At 49.6% G+C, this 25,450-nt stretch overlaps 2 protein-coding genes across 2 annotated transcripts; one reads left to right on the top strand and one right to left on the bottom strand.

The window, feature by feature from the left end:
* The first annotated feature begins 2 nt into the window (after positions 1-2).
* Positions 3-19,055, top strand: FHIP2B (FHF complex subunit HOOK interacting protein 2B). Its single transcript, XM_035119854.3, has 17 exons — positions 3-263; positions 1,531-1,609; positions 3,196-3,365; positions 4,470-4,574; positions 5,176-5,298; positions 6,067-6,285; positions 6,400-6,596; positions 8,188-8,296; positions 8,498-8,574; positions 8,700-8,901; positions 10,005-10,174; positions 10,263-10,391; positions 11,476-11,566; positions 12,028-12,171; positions 13,488-13,628; positions 13,821-13,927; positions 15,386-19,055. The coding sequence occupies exons 1-17, from the start codon at positions 6-8 to the stop codon at positions 15,489-15,491; spliced, it is 2,427 nt and encodes an 808-aa protein (XP_034975745.3). The 5' UTR covers positions 3-5; the 3' UTR covers positions 15,492-19,055.
* NUDT18 (nudix hydrolase 18) lies at positions 16,918-20,263 on the bottom strand. The gene is made up of 3 exons (XM_060276379.2): positions 19,897-20,263; positions 19,392-19,605; positions 16,918-18,010 (listed from the first exon to the last, which is right to left on the bottom strand). Exons 1-3 carry the CDS (start codon positions 20,170-20,172, stop codon positions 17,406-17,408), a joined length of 1,095 nt encoding a protein of 364 aa, XP_060132362.2. The 5' UTR covers positions 20,173-20,263; the 3' UTR covers positions 16,918-17,405.
* Between the last annotated feature and the right edge of the window lie 5,187 nt (positions 20,264-25,450).

Genomic DNA, 25,450 nt, shown 5'->3' with positions numbered 1-25,450 from the left:
CCCCGATGACGTCCCGCGGAGACGGCGCAGGCCGCGCCCCTTTCCGCCCACCGCCCCGCCCCCGGAAACGCTCAGATGGACCAATCAGGGCGCACTTCGCGGCCTCCTGCCCTCCCTCAACAGGCTTGGGCAGGAACGGCTGGGGGCGGGCGGAGGAGCGAAGGGGCGCCCTGGGCGGGGAGGCTCCTCTTCTCTCCTCCCGCGGAGAAGCCATGGCTCTCCTGGGCCGCCTGGGAGCCTTCCTGCAACGGGCCGTGGAGACGGTGAGCGGCGGGGCGAGGGAGTGGAGCTGGGCGAGCTGCTTGGCTCCCTGACTAACTGGCTGGCTGGCTGGCTGGTCAATCAACTGATCAGGGAGCTGGCTGGCTACCTGATTGGTTATCTGGCTGGCAGACTAGCTGGCTGGCCACCTGGCAAACGAATTGATTGGTTGGTTGGCTGGCTGGCTAGAAAGCTGGCTGTTAGGCTACCTGGCTGGCTACCTGGCTACCTAATTGGTTGGCATGGGCGTAGCCACCCCCATCAATACAGATCTGAGGTTCTGCCCCCCCCCACAAAAATCCTGGCTATGCCCATGTTTGTCGGCTCACTGGCTACTTGGCTGGTGGGCGACCCATGCAGATGGGATCAGGGACAGATCTCATTCCTTAGAAAACCGCTCCCCTCTTTGTTCCCACCTGCCTGTCCTTTTAGGGTGGCCTGAGGAGTAGGACCGGATTTAGGTTTGATGAGGCCCTAAGCTACTGAAGGTGATGGGGCCCTTTGTATGTCCAGCTGTCGTTTGTCAACAACAAATTGTCACTGTTTTGAATACAGTGGTCCCTCCAGCTGCGGACGGGATTCATTCTGGAGCTCTAGTCGGATCCTGAGGTTTCCGACACAGGAGGTGCCGCTTCTGCACATGCGTGCGGTGTGCTAGAGCACTTCTGCGCATGCGCGAGTGGCGAAACCCGGAAATATACTTCCAGGTTTGACGCTTTCGCAACCCGAGGTTCTACTGTATATGCTATATGGTAATACCGTGTTTCTCATATTATAAGACATGTCTTATATTTATTTTTTCCTCAAAAAAACACACTATGGCTTATTTTCAGGGGATGTCTTATATTTTTCCTCCTCCTCCTGCCATGGCCGGTATTGCTGCTGTGCCTATCACTATGTCTTATTTTCGGGGTATGGCTTATATTCCTTGAATGCTTAAAAATCCTGCTATGGCTTATTTTATGGGTATGTCTTAAAATATGAGAAACAGGGTATATGGACCTAACAGGTATCTAAAGCCATTTGCACATAACAAAATATGTATTTTATCAAAGTAGTTGTTGAACTGAAATACAATAAAGAAGTATATTAATAGTGAAATACAATGAAGAAGAAGTATTGGGGGGGGCAAGGGAGTGGGGCCCTAATCTATAGCTTGTTTAGTTTATATGTAAATCCAGCATGGCTGAGGAGGCATACGAGCAAGGCAGCAGCGTGGGCCCTTCCCTTCACAGCAGCTTTCTTCTCCTCTCCCCCCCCCCCTCACAGGAGGAGCCGCGCCTGGACCTCCCGGCCGCCTTCACGGACCACTGGAAGGGCATCACCCACTATTACCTGGAGACCACCGGTAGGAACCCCTGTGCCCACGAATGCCAGACTCGCTCCCTTTTGTGTGCAGCCACATCTCACTTTTCTTCTTGTTGAGCCATTGCTACTTTAGATAATAATAATAATAATAATAATAATAATAATTAATTTGTTATTTATACCCCTCCCATCTGGCTGGGTTTCACCAGCCACTCTGGGGAAGCCACTTTGCGTGGCTTCCAACAGAAATATTAAAATAGATAGATCATCTTTATTGTCATTGTTCCATGCAGAACAACGAAGTTGAAAAAAACTCTACATCAGACATTCAAAACCAACAAGTCTGCTATCCCATCCTGATTTGCCCCCCCCCCCAGACTCTGGTACCCCATAATTAAATACAATCTACTCCCATAAAGACTACCTTACACTGCATTTAAAACCAAACTAGCATTTGGATAGAAACTGTTTCTCAGGCGGCTAGTTGTTCTTACTGTTGATTTATGGAAACGCAAAGCTTATTATACACAGTTATTTTGTGGAGGTGGATAAAGTTTCTTAGATTAAGTTAGCTGTGATTCCTGCACTGCAGGGGGTTGGGCCAGATGAAGCTTTGGGTCCCTTCCAACTCCACAATTCTATGATTCTGTGAATGTTCTTTTCCGAAGGAAGGCAGGTGACATGCAGGCTGAAAGGGAAAATACTGTAATATCTTTGTGGCCCAAGTTGTCCTGACCTGTTAGACCAGTGTGGCACACATTGAAATGAGACTATATATGGAGTTGAGATGCTTATCTCCCACCTTCCTGCCTAAAAAGTACCCTGGAGACACTCATATCAAATTGATAATAAATTTTTCCCTAAAAACAAAACAAAAACAAACCATGAAATCAAGGTGAGGAAAGGGGAATCTACAGGGACAGAATGGGCTAGCTTTGTTTTCTGCCATTTCCCCCTTTTAAGGATACATGACAGCTTTTGGATCCAGCTGACATTTCAGAAGAACTTTGAAAGGCAGGAGTATATGATGATAGTATGAGAAAATGCCATAGAGTGGGCTAGAACCACCCTGCTGTTTTGCGAAAGGGCAAGTAGAAATACTTGTACAAATAAAATCATGGATAAATGCCAGTTAACACTGGCAAAAAAAACCCAAATCCTCGCCCATAAACCAGCCTCCACCTATGTGGTGTCCTCCAGATGTTAATGACCTGCTACAATCTCATCATCCCTGACCTCTGGTCTTGCTGTCTTGGAATCTGGAGGGCACCAGGTTGGGGAAAACTGCTACAGTGCTTCTGGAATCAGAGTCTGGTTGAGAAGCAGCACAGATCCTTTAGGATTCAGAATTTGCCATGCAGTTACAGAGAGGTCTGCAGCTGCATTCTGCAGGTATTAGTTCTGGATATTTATTTTTATTAAATTAATATAGGACCCTTCCTCCCAAAGGAGCCCAGAGGAGCAAACAACAAGGAATAAAGCAAAAACATATTCAAATGTTTTTAAATGATGCTGTTCAACCATCTATTCAATGCTTGGGTAAAGAAATGAATGAGATCCCTGTGTTTGATGAAAAAAAACGGGTGAGTGGGTATGCTTGTGACAAGCTGATGGTCTTTTCTCAAGATGAAAACAAGCCAGCAAAAGAGACGGACATCCCCTGGCGCTTGAAACAGATGCTAGATATCCTAGCGTACGAGGAGAAGCAGCAGCCATCGGGGGAGACAGGACCCTGTTTGGAGTACTTGCTTCAACACAAAATCCTGGAGACCCTCGGCACTCTGGCAAAAGCAGAGGTACCACAGCTCCCTTTCTGAGGCAATCTTGTGCTTTCTGCTGTCCCTAACACCCAAGCAGTGTCTGCTTTGCTGACATGCAATAGGAGCAGGGCCTTTCTGGCGGTGGTGCCACTGGCTACAGGCATGATTCTCACTTTGCATGGAGGAGTCAGACAGTGGAAGAGAATTGCATGCCCAGTTTAAGGGGTTCCACAGAGGATGTCTGGTCCAAGAGCCCTCCAAAATCCTGTTGCTGGGTTTACCTTTTAAACCAAGGATGGGGAACCTGTGCCACTGCAGGTGCTGTTGGATTGTCCTCCACCCCAGCCAACATGGCCAATGAGCCTCCCATGTACTGTTTGTGAGGCAGAAACAGAAGCAAGCTTGAAACACCTCCTAAAGATCCATCTCTTTAAGCAGGCACTCCCGGCCTCTAAAGATTCACCACGCGATCCTACCTGATTATTTATTGATGTTTAACTGAATGTTTTATTGATGGCTTCTCTGTTTTTACTGATGTATTTCTTTTAAATTTTGGTTTAAAATGTTGCATAGATATTTTTCTTCTTTAAATCATCTTTCCGTGTTTTACGTTAACCGCTTAAAGATTTTACATACTAAGTGGTATATAAACATTGATGAGGATGATCATGGAACTCTCCTGCAGAATAAATTCAACACACATGCACCTTTTCTTTTTCTTTTCTATTCAAGTAGGTGTTTGGAGGAAGCAGCTAGGCCAGGCATCCCCAAACTGCGGCCCTCCAGATGTTTTGGCCTACAACTCCCATGATCCCTAGCTAACAGGACCAGTGATTGGGGAAGATGGGAATTGTAGTCCAAAACATCTGGAGGGCCGAAGTTTGGGGATGCCTGAGCTAGGCATAACTCGAAGGGCTGTTGCTGGGCTATTTTATGCTTTCTGGTTTGGTTTTTTTTTTTTGCGATTTTAGGCTGCTTAACTGAACTCCTAATTTTTGGTGTTGTGTTTCATTTTGCTGTTCTCATTGACTTGTCTGAGTCAGGCTCAAGGCTCCTTGAGGCCTGGTGCCAGGAGGGACAGGGCAAGATCGTCCGAAGGACCCTCTGTAGCAGTACTCTTGTCTCTCTTCTGATCCCCAGTATCCCACGGGGATGAGGTCTCACGTGCTCCTCTTCTTCAGCCGCTTGCTGGGACAAATGCAGTGCCCTCTGCTGCATTACCTGAACGTGTACAGGCCTGTTCAGGTGAGTGCCTTTCTGCTGAGCCAGCCAGGGTTCGTCTGAGTTGCTCATGCCAAAGAAGGCAATTTCTGACACTCCCCTCTTCGTCAAATCTGGTGAAAGTTCCAATTAGCATGGTACTCTGTGCTGACCAAAAAAAAAAAAACCTATTCTGTGCCAAGGCAGCTCAAGTTCTGTGACAAGAGCAGGATTCCATTTTTTAAAACAAAGCAGACTTGCATGTTTTCTCTTGGTTCGCATGATTCTGAGCCCTGGGCTCAATACTCTTTTGGTTACAGTATGATTGCATCTTTTTCCCCCTTTTTAAAAAAAGATTTTTATTGAAGTACGAGAATTTTTACATACATTATATTCTCTCCTTCCAATTTTTAATTGCATCTTATGTGTGGGTTTTCCCTGCGCAAAAAAAAAGGTTATGAATCCCTCCAACTTGCTTGCATTTAACTTGCAGGATTTCAGCCAGCAGCCTTCAACCACGTATGGTTGAAACTGAGCACCTTAAATGTGCGTAAGATGCGATTGTACCGTATTCCTAAAGCATCTTTCTACCCATTTGCTCCTTGGAGACACTGCTACCCTCACCCCACCCACTGTCCTTCTACAGAAACTCCTCCACCTTGGGAACGATGCGCTAGGCTCTGAGCCTGAGAAGGAAATGATGCAGTTTGTTGCTGCCCTGTGTACCAAGATCAAACAGGATCCAGCCCTGCTGCCCTACGTTCTAGAGGTGAGAGACTCTTGGATCTGCTTGCCTACAGGTGCCAGTACCTCTTTTAACAGTCTGGGACAGACTGCAGAGTGCTCTGTTTTCGCAAGGTCTCTATGTGCATGGATGGCAGTAATACACATGCCTGATCTTTTATTGCTTTATTTTTCAAAAGTTATATAGCATTTACTCAACAGAAATTATCTTAAGTTAGTGGTTCCCAAACTCTTCTCTCCTGGCCGCACCACTTAAAAATAACTGAGAGTCTTCTTTTTCTGCCTGTTGCCACAGTTGTTCTGTGTATGTGAGAGAGAGAATGAATCCCCAGGGGAGGAAGTAAGTTGGCGGAGTATCGACATCCTCCCTTCTGACCTCCGTACTTTACTGATCTGTTTTTAAGGTTTTTTTACTGTTTTATATCGTGTTTATATTTTATTTTTGCTTTATTCGTATAAGAATGAATCCCCAGTGCTCCCAAAGCTTGCACACCGAGCAGGCCTTTCATGCTGGGTCTGCAAATCAAGCAGTGTATGGATTGTATGAAATAGCTAACTCATTTTGTTGTAGGAATCAAGCGGTTTACTTATTATTTGAAGGTGCTCAGGGGGTGTTGCTTTCTGCAGTGGGTGCTCAGCTGCAAAGCTCAGGTTCGTTCCAAGAGTGTTGATTCTGGAGGAGCCACCTGTGGGTTGGGCCCCTCTGGTGCATTGTGGCTTTGCTTGATTTCCCATCTTAAACCCAGCATGCCAAACAGGGATGATGTAACCAGATTCTCCCCCCGTTTTCAAGGGCAAGGATGTGGCAAGTGGGCAGAAAGTGGACCAGGCCTTCCAACCTCAGGGAGCAACAGCAGAGCCTGCCTTGGACCTTCCCCGGACCCTTCCCGCCCCTGTAGAGCAGGACAGAAGACTGTGCCCAGAGGAAGCTTCCTGCGAGGTGCGGCTTGTGGAACCAGCCTCCTCTGCCCCAAACCTGGTGACCTCCCTCATCAGCTTGTGCAAGAGCAAGGTAAAGGGCCGTGGGGTGGGGTGTGCGTTGCCTCTTGCTAGGGCAGGTGGGGAAGGTGAGACTCCATATCAAGGAGGGGCTTCAAGGAGGAGCGTTGTTTTCTCTCCCTTGCAGAGGAGGAAGGTTGCCCTCAAAGCTCAGGAGAACCTTCTGCTGCTCACCAGCATCGACCACCCAGCAGCTGCCCTGGCTCTGGCGCGAGGCAGCAGGCTTTGCCCCCTGGTGGCTGACCACCTCTGCATGCTGTGCGATGCCATCCCAGCCACCGTCAACCCTGCCGATGTCACTACGCTTCAGCCGGTCAGCTGGAGGTAAAGATACCCCCCAGAGTTTTGGGGCCACAAGGAGGCCTAGACCTTGGTCCTCCACCAGCAAGTAAAGTGGGCTAGCTGGTTTTGCATGGCTTGTTCCCTGGGAACCAAGGAGCCCTCATTGGGGCTGTTGAGGAGGAGGTATTGCTTCTGAAGACCAGTTGCTAGTAACCCCAGGAGGGGAGGGTGCTCTTGTGCATTTCCCCATTGGGAATCTGGTTGCTGTGAGAAGAGGATGCTGGACTAGATGGGCCCAGTAGCCTGATCCAGCCAGGTTCTTCTGAATGCAATGCTGCCCATTAATAATTACATTGAACTTACGACAACATGTTAAACAACATTTAATTGAGAGCACAGAATATTTGGCACCATTAAGACTCCAAGTTATATTGAATCGGTACTAGATTCCCTATCAAGACTTGGGCAGGGAGAGAGACTGCCGGAGTCATTCTAGATGGTGCCAGGCCCCGGGGGTGTTTTGTTTCATTCTTCCCTCCCTCCAAACAATGCCTGGCACTGCTACTGAGTGGGAATAACAGCCCGCCCACCCCACCCCCACTATAGGTCTTGGGGGTCCCAGTGCCCTCCTTTCAGCATTAACTGTGCCTGCGTGATATCTGGCACTGTGGGGGAGCATTCCTCCTTTTACATATATATTTCCATAACTTTTTATTATTTTTTTTGCAAAAGTAATACAGAGGCTTACACATGTACAAGGGAGATAACAGTACAATAGGATAGCATCTTGTGCACAATAAACTTGCACAATTTCAACCTTGTGTGGTTTAAAGCTGGCTGGTTGAAATTGTGTAGATTAAAGTCAGACACGACTAAACAAAACAAATGCAGGCAAAGTGGAGAGCTTAAAATTTGTTTTCTGGCGCCGGGTTCTCGCGGCGTTGAAAGAGCTTTCAAACGCTCTGTCTTGCTTCCCGGAATCTTGCAAGATCTTCAAAGCTCTCTGCCTTGCTTGGGGAGTAAGTCCTGTTCAGTGCACCAGCTCCGGAAGATAAGGATGCTCATGTGGGGGCAGGTTTCAAGGGGTTAGTTCAGGTATACAGGTTTTGGCATATATCTGTGATCCCTGGAACGTAACCCCCACACAAAATGCAACCGTAGTTTAAAGCTGAAGAGCGTATGATTGACAAACTGGTATACGTAGAGATATAGTGGTACCTTGGATCTTGAACTTAATCCATTCCAGGAGTCCATTTGAAATGGTTTGAAAACCAAGGTGCAGCTTCCGATTGGCTGCAGGAGCTTCCTGCACTCAACCGGAAGCCGCATAAGCCACATCGGACGTTTGGCTTCCGAAAAACGTTCACGAACCGGAACACTCACTTCTGGGTTCGCGGTGTTTGGGAGCCAAGCCGTTCGGGAACCAAGGTACTACTGTAAAACTGTGACTTTCATATAATGTCAGGCAAAGTACACAACTCCCTCCCTATTCTGTGTCTGTATAACCCAAACCAGTCTGTGTTGAAGCTGTCAGACTTAGTTTTGCCTCTCACCCTCAGTCTGTGTCTGGTGGGATGTTCAGACAGAGCAGTGCGCCATACATTGCTGAACTGTGTGCCTCTCGCCCTTCCAGGCTTCAAGGCAGCTGCGTTGAGGAGAACGCCTTCCCAGGCCAGGCCAGCCTGGAGGCTTTCTTTGCCTGGCTCGATCTCTGTGATTGCCTAGCGAAAGAGGCCCACCCGGTAAGAGACCTCCTGCTGAAATCTCCACCCACAACCACGTGGTTAAGTCTTTGGAAGCTGCCTCAGGCTCTTTGCCTCTTTCCCTCCAAGTTGCAGAGGAGCTTTCTGCGATTTCACTTGGGCTGCTAGCTGACTTGGGTTTCTGAATGAGGAGGAGCTGCGGAAATACTGATGAGTCATTGTGGTGTTTCACCCCACCAGGTTGTGGCAGGTGCTGTAAGTGAGATGGTGGCTCAGAGGTTCTTCCAGGGAGTCCTGCAGTCCCAGCTCCTGCAAATGTGAGTCCAAGCTTAACATGGAAAGAGGGGTGAGCACCAAGCCTTGTCTTGCTCGGGGGAGACCTGCCTGATAAGCCCAAATGTCAAAGTCAGCTCCCCTCATTCATCCCTGTCTTCCTTGGCAGGTCAGAACGCGGCATCCTCCTCTCGACAGCTGTCCTGACTGCCTTGGTAAGACACATCCGCTCTCCTGCGCTCCTCCAGGAATTGGTTGGGTTTGTGCTGGGAACCAAGGAAGAACCTGCAGTGCCAACGGATGCAGGCCACCAGCCGCAACACCTCCTCTGCTCCCAACTGATTGAGCGCTGCAACCACCTGTCTGACGAGGTGAGCTGAAATCCTGCTGGAAAAGGTCCACCTGAGCAGGATTCCTGCAAGCGCCAGTGGAGAGAAAGCTGCAGCAGTGGCCCAGTGCTCGGGTCAGACTGCCCTTAGGGGGGCAGCAACTTGCTGGACCTCAGGCTGTTCAGGACTTCATCTTGATGAGATCTTCAAGCCTTTGAATGCCAAGCATCAGCTCTTCCTTGTGAGAAGCAATCAAAAGCCTCAGAGCATGTGCAGAGGACTTTTTTCTGAGTCATGAAAACTGCCAGGCTCCCAGGAGTTTCAGAGCAGGGTTGGGGATTGTGGGTTTTGTTGGGCTTGAGGTCTTCTCCCCACTTGTTTGGAACTTAGCCCTGGGGCAATAGGGATGACAGAAGACCACAGCAGGCCAAGGAGATCCCAGCATGGGAAACACTTTTCCAGCCCCCACCCCACCCCCCGAATCTTCCCTTGCAAAATGGAAACTCCCATAGTGCCTTTGAGGCCTAGTGAACCCAAGGGAAGGAATCAGGCTCAGCTCTTTAGGAGGAAATGTAGCCTTCAGCAGCAGCCAAGGCTTTCCCCAGGATAGCAGTGAGCACTCTGGTTGAGTCTGCCAGGCCCCTTAGTTCAGAAAAGGGCCACCAAAATGATTAGGGGGAAGGAGCAACTCCCTTAGGTAGAGAGTTGCTCTTCTTCTTGGATCCTGCTTGCAGGTTTCCCTTTGGGGCATCTGGTTGGCCACTGTGAGAACAAGATGCTGGACTAGATGGGCCATTGGCCTGATCCAGCAGGCTCTTATGGCCATGGCTTGATCAAGATGGGAAATGACAGTCTGCAAGCCCCAAATCCAGCAACTTGGTGCCCTTGTCCGTCAATAGTTGCTCTTCCTTGTCTGCTACCAACTGGCATTGCCTGTCGGCTGCCTGGAATTTCTGTGGGTCTCCAAGGGTTGGCTCCAGGCTGCCTGAAGTGAGAGCTTCTCTTCCAGAAGAGAAGGTTCCCATGGCCAACCCCTGGCTTCCACCTCCCTACACCTTTTCCCAGGTGGCAGGAGGTGGTGGAACTCAGCAGCTTCCACCACTCTTTGTGGGCTTTCCTGACTCCTTGCCCTTCCTCCCCTCCAGATCAGTATGGCCACCTTGAGGCTGTTTGAGGAGCTGCTGTGGCTTCCGGATCGCCGTGTCATGCAGCACCTGGTCCTAGACCACCTGGAGGATCGCAGCTACCTCCTGAGAAGCCCACCTGGGCAGGAGGAGCCCCTTGCTCGTGAGCAAGAGCCCTGCGAGGATGGGTTGTAAGTGAGAGCGGGAGAGGAAAGTTGGGGGGCGGGGCCCTCGTCCAGGCCAGCCACTCAATGCTTCTGTTCTTCTCTGTCCCTGTAGAGAACTGGAGGAGGATCCCTACTTCATTGATGGGTTCCCAGGTGCCAGCTTCCAGGTCTCTACCAAGCCGGGCGTCCCTGCCCCAAAGCAGCAAGCCCAGCCTGAGGACGTGAAGGAGGTGGTCAGCAGGTACGAAGGGGGGGGCAGGTAGACCGGCTCACAACCGCTTAACTGAACTCACAAGGCAGGCCTTCGCCAGCCTCCTCCACCCCACCCCACCCCGCCAGGCCCAAGCATTTCAGACGGGCTAGATAACACTGTGGGTCCCTTCCCCCCAACTCTACAGTTCTATGATTCTAACTTCCATGAGGGCCAGCCACGTGCCGCTGTCCTGACCACTGCTGATGGGAGTTGTAGTCCAAAACATCTGGAAGGCACAAGGTGGACAGGGGGGGGTGTCATCAAGGGAGCTGTGTGGCTTGGCTGCTTTGAAGGATTTTTTAAAAAACGGCTGAGCATTTCGGTTGGAGCTTGTATTATATATTAGGCAAACAACAACTTGGCTTTCTGCATATACCTAAAGGAGCGTCTCCACCCCCGTCGTTCTGCCTGGACACTGAGGTCCAGCGCAAAGGGCCTTCTGGCGGTTCCCTCGCTGCGAGAAGCCAAGTTACAGGGAACCAGGCAGAGGGCCTTCTCAGTAGTGGCACCCGCCCTGTGGAACGCCCTCCCACCAGATGTCAAAGAGGAAAACAACTACCAGACTTTTAGAAGACATCTGAAGGCAGCCCTGTTTAGGGAAGCTTTTAATGTTTAATAGATTATTCTATTTTAATATTCTGTTGGAAGCCGCCCAGAGTGGCTGGGGAGCCCCAGCCAGATGGGCGGGGTATAAATAATTCCTGCCTGGATTATACCTCCGATAGATAGATAGATAGATAGATAGATAGATAGATAGATAGATAGATAGATAGATAGATAGATACCAGTAGATAGATTAGATGGATGTATGGGTCATCTGGTCCAAACCCCTGCAGGAATGACAGCTAAAGAATCCCTGACAGGTGGCCACCCAACCTCTGCTGAAAATCCCCAAGAGAAGGAAAGGCCACTGCCTTCCGAGGGAGTCCATCCCACTGTCAAAACACCTGCTGCCCTGTTAAGGTTCTTCCTAATGCTGACCTCTTCCTAATGCTGACCATCACACCTGTGTCCTGGGCCTCAGAGGCTTCTTTGCCCTCTGTCATTGCCATCCTTCTTCCTTCTTTATCAGCTTCCTCTGCCTGGTTCCCAGTGAAGCAAAGACCTCTGCCTACCTGGAAGAGGCCGGATATGACACCTATGTCCACGATGCCAGTGTGCTGGTGAGTCACTTGTCTCCCTGCCTACCTGATCTCTGCTTATGTCTGATGCCTGGCATTGTTCTCTGCTCCTGTGATTCACAGCATTTAAATTCATTCTCCTTTATTGTCTCAGCTGGGCCCTGCAAGAGCCTCTCCTTAGCCCCTCCTTCCCCTGCCCACCTGCGATCCATCCCCTCCAGGGGCAGAGGAACGGGGGGGGGGGGCGATGGGAGCGCGCCGCCCCCGGCAGCGTGATCCCGGTGGAGTGCCATTGCGGCTGCTCCCCCGCCCGTGCTGGGTGCCCCGCCCCTACAGGCACCGGTCCCCGCCCCCAGAACGCGGTCCCCGCCCCTGCAGGCGGCGCACCAGGCCCCCAGAACGCGCGCCACACCCCTTTAGGCAGCGCGCCCCGCCCCCGTCTGCTCTCCGCCCCTGGTGCCGGAGCATGAAGCTCCGCCACTGATCCCCTCCCCTTCTGTCAGTTCCAGGAATGTTGTACCAAGGCGTCTCGCTGGCATTGGCCAAAGGCCCCTCGGCCCCCGGAGACCTGCTCTGCCAGCACCAGCTTCTACGAGGGCCGTTTCTTGGAAGTGCTCTTTGACCGGCTGATGCGCATCCTGGACCAGGTAAGGATGGGAAAGGGGTCCTTGCTGGGAGTGGAAGCGGCAGGGAGAGACAAGTTTCAGGGGCTGCTTCCTACTCTAGGATGGAGTGCTAAGATTCTCTACCGGACTGCCTCAGCAGGGGAGCTGGAAAGCAGGGCTCTGCTGTGAGAGGCCCGCTCCATCAACCGCCTCCTCTCCCCTCACCTGTCACCTGGGGGCAGCCATTCCATCAGGCGGTCTCAGTGGAAGAGAAAGGGGGAGGAGCAGCAGGGCTCATTGCATCAGCTGTGCTAGAGGCCCAGCTCCATCAGCCGCCTCCTGCCCCTGAACTGGGCCACCTGGTCAACTATTTAGAAATCTCTGCCTGAGTTTTTGTTTTCCTCCTCCCTCCCTTTCCCTTTTCCCTTGTGTTGTGTCTTGTCTTGTATGTATGTAAGCCACTCCGGGAGCCTCTATGGCTGATGAGGAGGGTACCCAAATGCTCTAAATAAATACATAAGAGGGAAGGGGAAGGCCCTTGATGCTGGATTTTGTTTTGAATAGTCATTACTTTAGTGCCGGTCTAATGTAAACACTGTCTGTTTAAGAGAAACAGGTGCAAACGTTTCTCTTGATTGCTCACAGGCGTGGGCTCTGGTTTTTTGTATATAAGGCTCTGCTAGAAAGCCTTCATCATCTCTTGCTAGATCTTGCAGTTTGATACATCTCGTTATGGATCACTCTCTGTTTGTTCTTAGTTTAAGAGATCCCCTTTAGTTAAACCTTAGTATAATTACTTTGTTTGCTGATAGTTCTCGGGTAGTTTAATGAGGGTTTTTGTGGGAGGTTTTGTGGGAGGTTTTGGATGTGGGAGAAAGTATGTATATTTAGTTTAAAGCCTTTAGAGTCAGTTTGTTTTTTGCGTTGAAGAAACCCAACAGTTAGTTTTTCATCTGTATGCTTTGACAAGCATACAGCTAGTAAGGGGTTTCACACAAGGCAGATTATACCTACACTCTTGGTGGTGTTTTGCTTAGCTAACTGCGCATACTCTGTGTGAAGAATACTTTAAGGGGCCACTGGTAACTGGGTGATTTGTGTTTAGTACCCAGCCATTCCCAATATTATTTTTACTTTATATATTACATTCCAATACTTGAAATGCCACCTTGCAGCTGGGGCCCATTGCATAATGTAACGAAAGGGTCTTGGTTGCAGAGAGCAAGTGCAGAATGTAGTTGGGGGGGGTCGCTTCTCTCCTGCTCTCTTCTCTCCCCCTCCGGTGACCCTCTATGCCTGGCAGTTTGTGCAGGCTGTGAATGACGCCCTCTGCCCTTCTTCTTATTCCTCCCTTGCAGCCCTACGCAGTGAACCTGCAGGTGACGTCGGTGCTGTCCCGCCTGGCTCTCTTCCCCCACCCTCACCTCCACGAGTACCTCCTGGATCCCTACTTGCCTCTGGCCCCCGGCTGCAGGACCCTCTTTTCCGTCCTGATCAGGGTAATGTCTAGTCTTGGCAAGGCAGGCGGGGTGGGTGGGGAGAAATGGGGAATTCTGCCTAGGGAAGAAGGTGCCTTTTGGGGCCTCTAAGATAAGGGGAGCCCTGTCGTCCCTCCCCCCCCCAGCTCCTCCTCTCCACCTGACTTGGAGGCCTGACTCACAAGCAGCTCCGCTGGTCTCTCCTCCTTCCAGGTGATTGGAGACCTAATGCAAAGGATCCATCGGATACCAAACTTTCCCACCAACTTGCTGCTGGTCCGGAGGTGGCTGATGGGGCTGGTCCCTGCTGAAGAACAACAGTGAGTGTTGGGGGAACATGGCATACAGCAGGATTCCCAAACTGCGGCCCTCCAGATGTTTTGGCCTACAACTCCCATGATCCCTAGCTAACAGGACCAGTGGTTGGGGAAGATGGGAATTGTAGTCCAAAACATCTGGAGGGCCGAAGTTTGGGGATGCCTGGCATACAGGTTGAAAGTGCTGGTGCCAACCTCCAGTTTGGAGAAAAGGAAAGGTAAAGAAGAGGCTGCATGAGAGAACCCTAAAATGATAGACAGCATGCAGCAAGTGAATAGAGAAAAATGAAGCTGAATGATGGACGATTCAGAACAGATAAAATAAAGGACTTCTTCCCGCAGCACAGAGTTAAACTATGGAACTCCCTTCCACAGGAGGCAGTGGTAACCACCAACTTAGATGGATTTAGAAGAGGATTAGACAAAGTCAAGAAGGAGGAGAGGGCTGTTGATGGCTACAAGCCAGGATGGCTCTTTTCTGCCTCCACAGTCGGAGGCAGCAATGCTTCAGAACACCAGTTGCTGGAAACCACAGGAGGGGAGAGGGCTCTCGTGCTTGAATCTTGCGGGTTTCCCACAATGGGCATCTGGTTGGCCACTGTGAGAACAGGATGCTGAACTAGATGTGCCCCCTTTGGCCTGATCCAGCAGGACCATATTATATTCAGGCACATCCCAAACTCTCGGGCGTGGGGGGGGGGGGCGACTGGACCTGTCATTTTCATATTCATCTATTCCTTTCACAGTCTAATGAATAATAATAATAATAATAATAATAATAATAATAATAATAATAAATTTATTTATACCCCACCCATCTGGCTGGGTTTCCCAGCCACTCTGGGCGGCTTCCAACAAAATATTGAAACACAGTAGTCCGTCAAACATTAAAAGCTTCCCTACACAGGGCTGCCTTCAGATGTCTTCTCAAAGTCTGGTAGTTGTTCTCTTTGGCATCTGGTGGGAGGGCGTTCCACAGGGTGGGTACCACTACTGGGAAGGCCCTCTGCCTGGCTTCTCACATTGAGGGAACCGCCAGAAGGCCCTCGGCGCTGGATCAGACAGAGCTGCACAGACCATATAGAATCATAGGCTTGTAGATTCGGAAGGGACCCCAAGAGTCATCGAGTCCTTCCCCTGGGATGCAGGAATCACAGCTAAAGACTCCCTGACAAATGACTATCTGCATGGAGGAAAAGAGGCTGACCTGTAAAGGAGGCAGTCTTTGGTTTAAGTCTCCCCTTGGAGACTTAAGCGATAGGTTGTCATTTGCAAGCTCCTGTCCTCCTGGGCATGACGCTGGCCTCCTTCACTGGGGTTGCAAAGGACTCGGTGCGTATATGACGAAGGTGTTTTGCAAGTGTATAGTGCTGTCATTCTTGAGAAGCAGAAGTGGGGAGGTGAGCAATAGGAAAGGAGGGCAAGGCCACTTCCTCAGCCTCACATTCTGCTTCCTTACAGGATCGGCCATCGTACCCTCCTGGAGGGGGTGGTTGTCCTCGAAGAATTCTGCAAGGAGCTGGCTGCCATAGTCTTCGTCAAGTCCGTGCGCGAGGTCTCCGCCTGACGTTCCAAGGGGCGCGCTGCATCTTTTGGATCCTACACTTCTCCAGGAACAGCTGGGGTCTGGCGAGGGCACTTGCGGCAACTCTAGAGGCACTTTGCAGGCTCCTAAGACCTGGGCCGCAGCAGTCGCTGGTTGCCTTCATGAGGGGAGAGCAGAGGCAGGCCCCCTGTGCTTGAAGGGCTGCCCTGGATCCCCACAGCAAAAGTCTCAGAAGTCAGGCTGTGACAAGGCGAGACCTAGCTCTTCCTGAGACCTGCTCCAGTTGTGATTTCAGAGCAGCCATGGCTCCCTTTCTCCCTGCAGGAGCCTAGAGCCCCTCCATGTAGCACCTTGGGGCAGTCTGGTACGGAAGATACTAAAGGCTCCTCCTGGACTTTCTGGGTTTTTAATCTCTGGCTTGTTTTATTTAATGATGTTTGCCCAATGGGAAAGGGGGGCAGGCAGGGTGACCGAAAGCTGCTTTGTGAAAGGAAGAATCTTCCCACTACCCATGGCTGGGCATTTGGTGCTCTGAGGTGGTGGGGGCTCCTGCCTCAGTTCTGACCCTCTCTGCAGGCTGGCAAGGCCAGGCCAAGAGGGGGAAGACACAGATATTTTCTTCTTCTGCCCCTCTTGCCTGATTGATCTGTCCTGTCTCAACTCCTCAGGAAAAGAGCCCTTTCCCTTTCGTTTTTACTTTCTATTCTAACAGAGTGTCTGCTAGCCTTCCTCTCACCAGCGGCAACTCAACCCCTCCCCAAAGAGCCTTTCTCAATGTTGGTTCCCCCGGATGGTGTTGGACTACAGCTCTCCTCACCCTAGCTTGCAGGACCAGTTGTCGGGGATTGTGGGAGTTGTAGTCCAATAGCATCTGGAGACCTAAGGTTGAGAGAGGCTGGGTCACAGGGTGGAATAGGACCTGGGAGACCAGGGTTTGAATCCCCACTCAGCCATCCTGAAGCTTACTGGGTGTGATCTTAGGCCAGTCACTGCCTCTCAGGGTTGTTGTGGTTGGGATTAAATGAGGGAGAGAAGAAGCACGTGTACTTGAGCCTTGAGCTCCTTGGAGGAAAAGGTGAGCTATTCGTTTCAATATGTAAATAAATAAATGCCACCTGTTGGCCCAAGAGCAGCCCTGGCTGGGGCAGGCTCCACCCCCCATGGCCAGGCATAGCATCCAGGCCATTGTGGGTCTAAAGACTTTTTAAGTGCAATACATGTGAGGAAGGAATCTGCCCCCCCCCCAGTAAGCTGGGAAGCACTTTGGTGTCTCCACACTCCAGCTACAGATACATTGCTTCTACCCTGATGGGTTTCTTACCCGTGCCTTGAAATAAATCTGTGGTAAACGTGCTGGCTTTGCTCACGCTCATGTTTAGGACCTGTGGGAAGTTGCTGAGCCCCCTTTTCTCATTTACGAACAAGAAGGACACACAGAAACAAACAGTAGAACATGAAGGAAAACTGGCCTTTTTGTTTTATTTTTACCAAGCCTGGCTGGATTCTACAAGGCTGCAAATCATCCAGAAGGCAGAGATAAGGGTGGCAAGAGCTCTAAGCTCCTCCTGTCAAGGTCCTTTCTCTTGCAGCGGTGGGGAGAACCCAGAAGCTGGGCATGGGGGGCGGGGACATGCAAAGGCATTGCCAAAGTCCTGGTGTGGAAAGGTGGAAGAATCACAGCTGTGAGCTGGCACTCTGGAGCAAGAAAAGGTTAATACTCCTGGCCGGTTCCAGAGTTCTGGCGCCATCAAGCCCTCAGCTGTTGTGTCCTTTCCTGCAAAGGTGGCACTACAGACTCCCAACGTCCCTTGTTCCAGCAAACAGCTCAGGATCAAGGAGCATTTTTGGCCCAGCTGGGGCTCCTCCAGGGATTCTCGCCTGGCCCAAGTCACCCAAGCGCAAAGCCGGGCCATCCTGTATCTCAACAGGGGGACCTTAGCTGTGAATAGGGACAAAGGACTCCTCATCAAGCCTCTGCAGGATCCGGCTCCGCAGGGCCTCATCCTCCACTTTCCGCCAGAGGAAGGCTCCACTCTGCAACTCCGGGGGCGTTTCATTCGGCCACCGCCCCTTGTCGCCTACAGCCGCCATGATGTTGAAGCAGATCCCATCGCTCTGCCCGGGCTCCTTCCCGAGATGCTGGACCCCGAGCAGGCCTTGGATGCGGACGGGCACCTGGGGGTGTGGCAGGGAGTCCTGGAGTAGGTGGCGGAAAGCCACCAGGAGCCTGCGGCCCAGCTGCGAGGGAGCCAGGCCGCTTGTGGCCAGAGGAAGGCACGGAGCCCCCGTTGTCCCCTGAAGCACCCACAAGTCACCACTGCTGCCAACGCAGACAAGCAGCAGGCGCTGGCAGATGAAGGCGGAAGGCAGCTGCACGGGCAGCAGCCGTGGGTGGGCCGGGCTGGCTTGGTACCGTAGAGCCAGCTCTATTAAGGGCAAGATGTCCCGGGAACGCAGAGGCAGGGAGGGCGTCTCCCTGTTCCACCACTGGGCCTGCAGGGATTCTGCGTCAGCTTCTTGAAGGGTCTTCAAGGCACCACCTGGAAGGAAGAGAGAGGATGGCTGGTGTTAGGTGGGAGTCCAGACAATTGTGCCATGTGTGTGCACGCACAGGGATTGATTTTCTCGGCTATATACCAACCCGATCCAGGGTTCACTTTCCTTGGAATGCTCAGTGGAGACTGATGTTTTTAGGATACATGTGAAGGCCATTACCTTGCAGAGAAAATTATTCCGCAACCTCCTCTAATTAGATTGTAGCCCTCACTGGGTTCAGGACCCCAAGAATCAGAAAGGACTCATCCAGTTTGAGCCCCACCCCACCCCAAATACACTCCAGATGTTCAGAAGTGGCCTTGGAATACATCCACACCGGGACACCCTACTTCTTGCCCAGTTTAATGCTTTGTCCTTTACTGGGGAAAGGAAATCAGCTTGGAGAAGGGATTCATGCTTTGCAAAGGCATTGTTAGGGCCCAGCACTTTTGCCCTGGGTCCCAGATCTCCTGCCCCTCTCCTGGGTCCCTTCTTATTAAGACCTAAAGGGCTGGTGAAAATGCTGAAAGGCCCAAAGCCAGTAAGAACTCAGGCCATTGGTTCCCAAAGTGGGTGGTACTGCCCCTTGCAGGGAGGCGGCAGGACTACCTGGGAGGTAATGGGGGGGTGAGGGGGGACGTGGGCCCCTCTGAGGGCATTGACAGCTTATTTTGGATTGACCAGGCTGGCACCTCAAGTGGAACACCTTCCTTACTTCGTATTTACTGCTTTTATTGCTTCCAAAGCTATTTTGTTTGGTCACATTTGTTTGTCTTTATGATTCTAAATTATCTCATGATAGCCAATTACTGCTAACAGTTATTGATTTTCTTATAAATTAGTTGCCGTACATCTGTGAAGCTTTGTGTATGTTTGGGAAGTACATAAATGCAGACATTTCATGCTATAAATTCCCTTCGTCTGTATGTTTTTGTTAGTAAGAATGTATAAAAATACTTTTCATGCAAAATTCGTTGTATATATTTTTAAGCTGCAAGATCGGATCAGAGCATGTGTTTATTTTTTGAATAAATGTGCAACTAATTCTTACTGTTTTGAATTTTTTTGTGCTATTATCTTCCTTAGTTGCTGTTCTGGATGCTTTCTATGGGATAGGGCAGAAGGGCACTGAAGAAGTTTGGGAAGCACTGTGCCCCAGATGGGCATTTCTGCATGCAAATCAACTTTTGCAAATGCATGCCCTGGGCCTAGGGAGGCCCAGCAGGCTTCCTACATCCCTCTGCTGTTGTTGCACCCCCCCCCCCCAGCTGGCTCTGCCCACGTGCATCGCCCTTGCATGCACCGAAGCAGGGCACCTCTTGCAAATAACCCCGACCTCCCAACCCGCGCAGCTCCAAGCCCCCCTGAGATGCGCCAGGGCCGCACCGGTGGGTCGGGCGAGGAAGACGAAGCGGATCCAGGCGGGGCCCCTCTCCTCCACGGCCAGCAGGGTGAGGGGCTGGCACTGCAAGCCCGTCTCCTCTTGGACCTCCCTCCGCATGGCCTCCACGATGGTCTCCCGGGGCTCCATCCGCCCCGCCGGCAGGTACCACCGCCCGTGGCACTGCGGCTTGGCCTCCTGCATCATCAGTACTTCTTTCTGTTGGGGAAGGAGGCAAGGAAAGGTATACACACACATATATATTTTGGCGGGGGGGGGGTGCAAAGCAGCTGGCTGCGGGGAAGGATGCTTTGCAACGTTGCTTTGCCTGGCGCGCCGTCGAGGGGTCACAGGGGCGGGCGCAAAGACCAGCCAGCCGCGTCCAGCCTGGGGTCCTGGGCAAGCGAAGGGCGAGCGGGGCGGGCAGCGCTGGGCAAAGAGAGGGGAGCGCCTCCCCCCACCGGAGAAAAAGCCGCAGCGTCAGTTTCTCCTTCCATCCCGTAGCCGCACCTCCTCGTTGAGCAGGACGGCCAGGACGATGTAGCAGGTGTTCCTCCGCAGGCGCGCCGGCTCCAGCTCGCGGCCCTGCGGCGCCACCACCGGCCAGCCCCCGCCGCCCAGCACCGCCGCCACTTCCTCGTCCTCCGCCGCCACCCCAACCCCAGACTCCAGCGAGGACATCCTCGCCAGGGGCGCGGAAGACGCGGCGAAAGCGGGGGAGGGGAGGGCGTGCGGAACTCTGCACGCGCTCAGGGACTCGCTCGCTCGCGCCTGCTCCCGGGGCATGGGAGGCGGAGTGGAAGGAATGCAGGAAGGAAGGAGAGCGGCTGCTCGGGCCGTTGAGGGGCGAGGCGATGGGGAGGGAGCCGCCTCTCCCGCACCAGCTGGCTGCTGCGCTCGCTTCCTGTTGGACAGGGGCAGCGTCAATCGCCTGATGGCATTATGACGTGCCTGGTTGTCAGACGTTCAAAAACAACAACACCGCTTCGCTCAGCTGGTCATCTCGTAGGAATCGAACATCAGGGGAGCCTGCAGGATCAGTCCAGCACCCTGTTCTCACAGTGGCCAAACCTGCAAGCAGGAATGGAGCGCAAGAGCCCTCTTCCCTCCTGCGGTTTCCAGCAATTGACTTTCAGAAGCATTTGCTGCCCATGACCGCGGAGGCAGAGGATAGCCATCATGGCTAGCAGCCCTCGATAGCCCTCTCTTCCTCAAGGAATTTGTCTAATCTGCTGCACTTCACTTTACCTGTCGTGAATCTTCCAACATTCAACTTCACTGGATGCCCGGGAGTTCTTAGTTTTCCTCCTTTATGAGAAAGGGAGAAAACATTTTCTCTACCAACTTTCTCCATGTCAATGCATTATTTTACTTTCTCTGTCACATCTCACTTGCCTTTTTTTCTAAACGCTCAAGTCCCAAGTGCCATTACCATTATGCATAGGGGAGTCTCTCAAGCCCCTGGATCATTTTGGTTGCCCTTTTCTGAACCTTTCCCAACTCTGGTGTCCTCTTTGAGGTGACGCAACCAGAGGTGTACATGTTATTGCAAGTAGAGTCACACCTTAGATTTATTCAACAGCATTATGATATCAGCAGCTTTGTTTTAATTTCCTTCACTGATGATCACTAGCACAGAACTTGCATCTTTTTTTAAAGCTGCTGCACCAACATCTGACTCATGCTGTCTACTATGACCCAAAGGTCTTGAGGAGATACAAACAGTAATTTCATTTCTCTTTGCCTTTGACGCTTCTCTTTAGCTTATAAATAATCTGATTCCATTTATAATTCTTATTTTTAAAATCTGATAAGTCCAATTTCATTTGAAAAATTGTTGTGTGAGTGGTAATCTAAATTTTATTTTGTTTTATTTTTGTATCTTTTTTTTGTATTTCTACTTTTTCTTTCTGTGCATACAAATGTAGCATCTAACTCATTCTTTCCTGTAAATAATAATAATAATAATAATAATAATAATAATAATAATATTAATCCCTTTCAAACAAGATACGTGAACCTCAAAGAGAATTCAGAACCACATAAGGAAAATGTTAATAACTTATCGATTGTGTCCTAATTAACAAAATTTTTGTCCTTTGTTTCCTCCACAGCCAAACTAGGTGAAGTAAATTAAACTGACTGAGTAGACAATAACAGCAGTAATTAAATATGAATGATAATAGTAATATTTAAATGAATAAAATGCTTAACTATGATCTTATATTCTTTGCAGCTTCCCAAGAAGAAATTTCTAGAATATTCTCCCCTTTCTTGACTATTTATCATTATTATACTATTTATCATTATTATTTTTTAACTAATTATATCTTCAGGCCCCAACCCCCTGCAGGCCTATTTTCAAAAGGATGTTTTACAGGAAACCAAATTGACATTTTATCTCTTTGATCACAACCTAAGAAGGAGGACCTAGAAAGCTATAACGTTTCAGCAAGGTTTAGAAGTGCTGTTATAGAAGTACTGTTAACTTCCTCCCAGTGACTCGAAGGCAGACAAGAAAACCCCCTTGTTGGAGATACATGCAAAAGCAGCAAGAATTATCTCAAGTTCACCTGATTGCCTCAAGATATACAAATGGCGTATAATTAATAATTTGAAGGTTTTGTGCATTATGTGTTATATAGGAATACTGAAATGTGTCAAATGACTTTGGGACAAAGGGGGAAAGTGAATTGCAAGGACATTCTCTCTCCTTGACCTCAAGACTCTGTGCCCTAGGATTTAAAAGCAGCCGGAATTGTCTCAAGATCATGATGGCCTCAAGACATACAACTGATATATAATTATTAGGTTTTATGTTGCGTGATATTCGACAGAAACATTGAACTATGTCTGACAGTATGTTATTTCCACAAGGAGGGGGAGGTGAACCAATTTTGTGTTTAATTGTTGGGTTTTTTTAAAATAAAAAAATGTATAGTGTCCCAATGTTTTTTTTTTGTATTATTGCCATGCATTGTATGCCTTTTAAAGGATCAGGATATTGCATAGTCCAGTATTTAGATTAGATCAACTTATGACCACGTTTTCTTGTCCCACCTGGCACTCTGCAGTGTGCCAGCCTTCTTACACAATTTTAGATTGTTTTAAATCATTTTACCAAGAATAAGCCCCAAGATCCATGAAACACCAGATAAATGAAGGTATTTATGTCTTGATTTAACAGGAATGATCCCTTTTAGAGTTAAATTTGACTAATTTGGACATGTTTCATGGGGCTGTATAAATTTTAATTTGGCTTCAGTTCTAATTGGGCAAGTGTATCCAAGGTGCAAGTAGCTTTCTTCCTTTAAGAGCAACTGGGCAACTCCCTACAGTGCAAGGCCAGAGCCTATAATAAAGGCCCATAGAAAGCCCAAGGCAAAGGCATCTCTCTCATGACATGTCCAAACCTGTGGCAGCTATGGTGAGTGCCAGGCGACATGGTCAATATGAAAGCCCTAAGGGGATTCACCAGGGATTGTTGCTGTTGTACCACGATGGAGGTGTGCAACCAGAGGAGAGCTAGCTTTTGACACCTGAGAACACACAAAAGGGTAAACAAGCAAACTGCACTTTCCAGTCAATATTGGTGGACCATCCTGTTAAATGTAATACATAGACCATTTTTGAGAAATGCTTCTCCCAAAGTACTAAAACAACACATCTGGTTATTCTTTTGTGGGGCAACAATTTTTAAGAAAAATTATAGCCCCAAATGGGGGATTGTTATAAGAATTTTGAGGTCATATATATATATATATATATATATATATATATATATATATATATATATATAAAATAATTGTTCATAAAACATGTACATGAATGTACAGTACAGGCACATGTCTGAAGCAGCACAGGAAGACAGGCCTTTCTGACACCATTTTGACTCTCTCAGACCTGGCGTTCCTCTGCAAGGAAGAAGGGGGGGAACCTTCTCATTGTCTCAGGAATTAAAGTGATAATCCCTGGCATCCTGATACCTGAGTGCCAGACAAAAGGGTGTGATTAACTTGGCTGGGAAACAGGGAAATGTAAATATCTCTCAATTTTGTTGACTAGGTTTTGGGGGCAGGGGGCAGGGTCCAGACTGCTCAGATTGCTGCCACCAAACCTCCCCGTTCATGATGTACCTATGATGAATCTAGGGAGGGGGGGTCTTGGGCTACACCCCTTCTGTGACATATGGATGATGCTTCTGGGGGGTGGGCTGAAACCAATTTCAAATTTCTTTTTAAGGGCAAGACATCTTTGTTTGGGGTCCTTCCTTGTTCTCCTGCGTGAGAGGAAGGACCCTGTTGCAACAGCGAAAATAAAAGTGCCTTGCTTCGTACGTCCTGGTTTGGTCTCTGTTATTTGGTGGGCAGGAGACGCTTAAATTTCTCTGCTTGCCTGGATCCTTGGGCTCTCCCTGGGTCAGGATCCATTTCTCTGGGTTCATAGGAACCAGCTTAAATTTTACTACAGTCTCATTCCTCATCAGTCACCACCAGTTCAGATCCCATGGTATATATGTAAAAATCAGATTTTTGGCCCCAACATGCATCACTTTACACTTATTTGCATTACACTGCTTTTGCCAATGTAGCAACCCATTATGTTGGGCAAGGTCTTTTTGAAGCTCTTCATAATCTCTTTTAATGACCCTGAATGACTTATTATCACCAGCAAACTTGCCCACCACACTGCTCATTCCTAACAGTAGATCATTTATGAATATGTTAAAAAGCAGTTCCCAATACCGACCCTTGGGGGACTCTGCTTCGTGCATCTCTTCATTTATTCCTTCTTTGCTTCCTGCAAGCTAACCAATTCCTGAACCACAAGAGGTCCTCCCCTCTTACCCCATGACTGCTAAACTTACTCTGGAGTATTTAGTAAGGGACTTTGTCCAAGTACAGTATCTCAACCATCTAGACCAGCCATCCCCAAACTTCAGCCCTCCGGATGTTTTGGACTACAATTCCCATCTTCCCTGACCCCTGGTCCTGTTAGCTAGGGATCATGGGAGTTGTAGGCCAAAACATCTGGAGGGCTGCAGTTTGGGGATGCCTGATCTAGACCTCTACCTAGATGGCCTGTTGACACTAAGAGCTCTAATAGGTTTGTGAAACCGGACTTGGCCCTGCAGAAGCCATGCTGCTTCTACTTCTGTAGGGCTTGTTCTTCTATATGCTTGGTTATATTATGCTTAACCACCAGTTTTCACAAGGACAGATGCTAAGCTAATTGACCTTTAATTTGCAGGATGGTCCCTGGATCCCTTTTAAAAAATTAACGTTACATTGGCTACTTTCCAATCCTCAGATCTGATGGTCAAGTTACAAATTTCTGTTAGATCAGTAATTCCACAACTGACTTCTTTGAGAACTCCCTGGGGCTTCAGCTACCAGGTGTGAAGGAAAAACTCCAGCTACACCAAAACACAGCCAGTTCAAAGGAAAGAAGGGCTGCTGGGGGTCTTTTGTGGGAAATGTCACCTTGGGAGGCTTGATAGTGCCTAAATTCAGGACCTTGCTGTGCTTGGACATTAACCCTTTCTCCCACAAAGGGCTAGCTCACAGCAATAGCAATTCCTCAGTCCAATTCCTCATACCCTAGACACTAAAAGTGCCTTCCTTAGATTTCTGAGTTTATGGAATGGCCACCCCAACCCACTGTATACTGTTATATTTTAGGCTCTATAAAATGGCAGCTGATAGGTCTAGGCAGCGGGGATAAAACAGTTAAGAGGAGAACGTGGAAGGTGAGTAGCATTAGACAGCCATTAAATGGCTCTTAGAAACTGCATGGGAACTGAGCAGGGCCTGACAACTCCATTTGGCGAACTCACCACCACAGGAGCCAGCAATGTGAGCACATCCCTCCCTTCAATACCCCCCCTACTCCTACTCCATCAAGATGGGCAGGTAGGGAGCTGAACTAGCACATTAGCAGCCTCCCCACCCCCACCCCTACTTAAAAGGTCAATACTGGCCTGGAACGTGTCTTTCATTAGCTCTTAAGCTAATGTCCCTCTTAATGTCCACACATTCTGCTTTTTAAGATGAGCAATATGAGG

This window comes from Zootoca vivipara, chromosome 6 (assembly GCF_965207765.1).
Source record: "Zootoca vivipara chromosome 6, rZooViv2.hap1.1, whole genome shotgun sequence".
Classification (NCBI taxonomy): Eukaryota; Metazoa; Chordata; class Lepidosauria; order Squamata; family Lacertidae; genus Zootoca; species Zootoca vivipara.
The sequence above is the reverse complement of the archived record's forward strand: the minus strand, read 5'-3'. Positions and strand labels throughout refer to the sequence as shown.